Genomic DNA, 3606 nt, shown 5'->3' on the forward strand with positions numbered 1-3606 from the left:
GCAGGCAGATGCCGTCTCAGGAGCTCCGGCGGGCCGAGATGGGCATCATGCACGAGGTGGAGCTGCGCTTCTTCCACAGCTGCCAGTCGCGCTCGGCCGAGGCTGTCAGCGAGGTCACCGAGTTCGCCAAGAGCATCCCGGGCTTCGTGGGCCTGGACCTCAACGACCAGGTGACCCTGCTGAAGTACGGCGTCATCGAGGTCCTCATCATCATGATGGCGCCGCTCATGAACAAGGACGGCACGCTCATCTCCTACGGGCAGATCTTCATGACCCGCGAGTTCCTCAAGAGCCTGCGCAAGCCCTTCTGTGAGATGATGGAGCCCAAGTTTGAGTTCTCCGTCAAGTTCAACACGCTGGAGCTGGACGACAGCGAGATGGCTCTGTTCCTGGCCGTCATCATCCTCAGCGGAGGTGCGTCTCTGCTGCAGAACACTCAGTCTAACAGAATCACAATCATCATCATCATCATCATCATCATAGTGAGAGTCAAATTATAGACAACGTTTGGTAAAATGATAAAAACAAACAAACAAATGCATGTAAACAGACACTGCGCTATTTTTGGCCTCAGTTGAATTAATTAATGGTGGTTATTAAAATAAAATCGTTGGGAATTCCGTGATTTTTATCATATAATGAGAAATGAAAATATGAAAAACGTCATTCATCATTGTTATTATGTTTTTGATTCTTCAATTCTTTTTCTTTTCATTTTCTTTTCTTTCTTTTTCAGTTCATCATTTCTTTCAATGCATTCTTTCTTTCCATTTAGTTTTTTTGATGTCCTTTGATGCAGCCTGTGCTGTTAAGAGCGCTATATGAATAAAAATGGATTTTTTTCTTCAATTCTTTCTTTAATTCTTTCTTTTTTCAATTCTTTCTTTAATTCATCATTTATTTCAATTCTTTCTTTTCATTTTATTTTCTTTCTTTCCTTCTTTCTTTTTCAATTCATTCTTTTTCAATTCATTCTTTCTTTTTTCAATTCTTTCCTCAATTCATCATTTCATTAAATTCTTTCTTTTCATTTTATTTTCTTTCTTTATTTTTTTCATTCTTCAATTCATCATTTCTTTCAATTCTTTCTTTTCATTTTATTTTCTTTCTTTCCTTCTTTCTTTTTCAATTCATTCTTTTTTCAATTCATTCTTTCTTTTTTCAATTCTTTCCTCAATTCATCATTTCATTAAATTCTTTTCATTTTCTTTCCTTCTTTTTTCAATTCGTTCGTCATTTCATCATTTCTTTCAATTCTTTCTTTTTTACATTTTTTCTTCAATTCATTCTTTTTTCAATTCTTCCTTCAATTTATCGTTTCTTTCAATTCTTTCTTTTCATTTTCTTTCCTTCTTTCTTTTTTCAGTTCGTTCATCAATTCATTCTTTCTTTTTCAATCTTTCTTCAATTCATCGTTTCTTTCAATTCTTTCTTTTCATTTCATTTTCTTTACTTCTTTTTTCAATTCTTTCATCAATTCATTCTTTTTTCAATCTTCCTTCAATTCATCGTTTCTTTCCATTCTTTCTCTTCATTTCATTTCATTTTTCTTTCATTCTTTTCAATCTTTCTTTCAATTCATTTTTTCAATTCTTTTTTCATTTCATTTTCTTTCCTTCTTCCTTTTTGCAATTATTTCGTCAATTCATTCTTTTTTCAATCTTTCCTCAATTCATCATTTCATTAAATTCTTTCTTTTCATTTTCTTTCCTTCTTTTTTCAATCTTTCTTCAATTCATCATTTCTTTCAATTCTTTCTTTTTAAATTTTTTCATCAATTCATTCTTTTTTCAATCTTTCTTCAATTCATCGTTTCTTTCAATTCTTTCTTTTCATTTTCTTTCCTTCTTTCTTTTTTCAGTTCGTTCATCAATTCATTCTTTCTTTTTCAATCTTTCTTCAATTCATCGTTTCTTTCAATTCTTTCTTTTCATTTCATTTTCTTTCCTTCTTTCTTTTTTCAATTCGTTCATCAATTCATTCTTTTTTAAATCTTCCTTCAATTCATCGTTTCTTTCCATTCTTTCTCTTCATTTCATTTCATTTTCCTTCTTTCTTTTTTCAATCTTTCTTCAATTCATCATCTTTCAATTCTTTTTTCATTTCATTTTCTTTCCTTCTTCCTTTTGCAATTCTTTCATTTTTTTTTCAATTTTCCTCAATTCATCAATTCATTCTTTCTTTTTCATTTTCTTTCATCAATTCTTCTTTCTTTCAATCTTTCTTCAATTCATCGTTTCTTTCAATTCTTTCTCATTTTCTTTTCCTTCTTTCTTTTTTCAGTTCATTCATTTCATTCTTTCTTTTTCAATTTTCTTCAATTCATCTTTTCAATTCATTTTTTCATCAATTTCATTTTTTTTCAATCTTTCTTCAATTCATCGTTTCTTTCTTTCTTTTCAATTCTTTTCTTTTTCTTTTCAATTCGTTCATCAATTCATTCTTTTTTAAATCTTCTTTCAATCTTCCTTTCAACTCATTTCGTTTTTCAATCTTTCTCATCGTCCTCCAGTCCTCCTCTCCTCCTCTCTCTCTTCAGATGTGAGTGTGTCCCTGTAAGGTCCGCTCGGAGCCGCTTCAGGTCCGGGGGTCTGAGGCTCTTCTGTGTTTCTCCTCTGTCCGTCAGATCGTCCGGGTCTGCTGAACGTCAAGCCCATCGAGGACCTGCAGGAGACGGTTCTTCACTCTCTGGAGCTGCAGCTGAAGACGAACCACCCCGACTCCCTGCAGCTGTTCGCCAAAGTCCTGCAGAAGATGACGGACCTGCGGCAGCTGGTGACCGATCACGTGCAGCTGATCCAGCTGCTGAAGGAGAGCGAGGTGGACTGGTGCTTGCACCCGCTGCTGCAGGAGATCATGAGGGACCTGTACTAGCCGGACCGATGCGCTCGTGTCGTTTGTGCACTGAAACCCTTCGCCGGCGGAGAAACTAGAGCAGCAGCCGCTTGGTGACGAGCGAGAGAGCCGTGTCAGAGAGGGCAGGACCACTGTGAAGACGCTCGACCGGCTGATTTAAACCACACTTGTGTTTGTGCTTTCATAGGCCTCGGACGGAAACGTGACACTCCTTATTTCATTTTTAAAACGACTTCAACACGGCGCTCTGCCAGTCTGAGACCACGGTGCAGGGGATTTCTCCAGGTAACTATGCAAATAGAAATACATTTATTTATATAGAATTCACCGTGTTCAACTCCTTTAGAAAGACTGTTAAGTCATGTAGCATTTTCTGATTCTTTTTGATTAATATTGCATAGATAATATGGAATTTATAATTAGTGCTGTCAAATGATTAATTGCATCCAAAATAAAAGTTTTTGTTCACGTAGTATGCGCTGTCTGTTTTTATTATATAAATGTATTAATTCACACACATGCATTTATATATTTCAGAAAAATGTTAAGTTTGTGTATTAAATATATAAAGGTAAATATTTTCAAAATATATGCTGTATGTGTGTGTATTTATATATAATAAATATATACATGATGGACACATTTATTATGCAAACAAAAGATTTATTTTGACTAACTAAATTATTTGACAGCATTATATATAAATTTATATGCTAGTTTAACATGGAGATTATTCATATTTTAATTTAT

General features: G+C 34.7%; 1 protein-coding gene across 2 annotated transcripts in view; it reads left to right on the forward strand.

Moving 5' to 3' along the window:
• pparg (peroxisome proliferator-activated receptor gamma) overlaps positions 1-3302 on the forward strand; it is a 25975-nt gene extending 22673 nt beyond the window's left edge. For both annotated transcript variants that reach the window (XM_043251602.1, XM_043251603.1), the window contains exons 6-7: positions 1-414; positions 2627-3302. The exon at positions 1-414 is cut by the window's left edge. In XM_043251602.1, the coding sequence (XP_043107537.1) occupies positions 1-414; positions 2627-2874 (662 nt within the window). In that variant the 3' untranslated portion in view covers positions 2875-3302. The remainder of the gene's footprint in view (positions 415-2626) is intronic.
• The last annotated feature ends 304 nt before the right edge of the window (positions 3303-3606 follow it).

This window comes from Puntigrus tetrazona, chromosome 11 (assembly GCF_018831695.1).
Source record: "Puntigrus tetrazona isolate hp1 chromosome 11, ASM1883169v1, whole genome shotgun sequence".
Classification (NCBI taxonomy): Eukaryota; Metazoa; Chordata; class Actinopteri; order Cypriniformes; family Cyprinidae; genus Puntigrus; species Puntigrus tetrazona.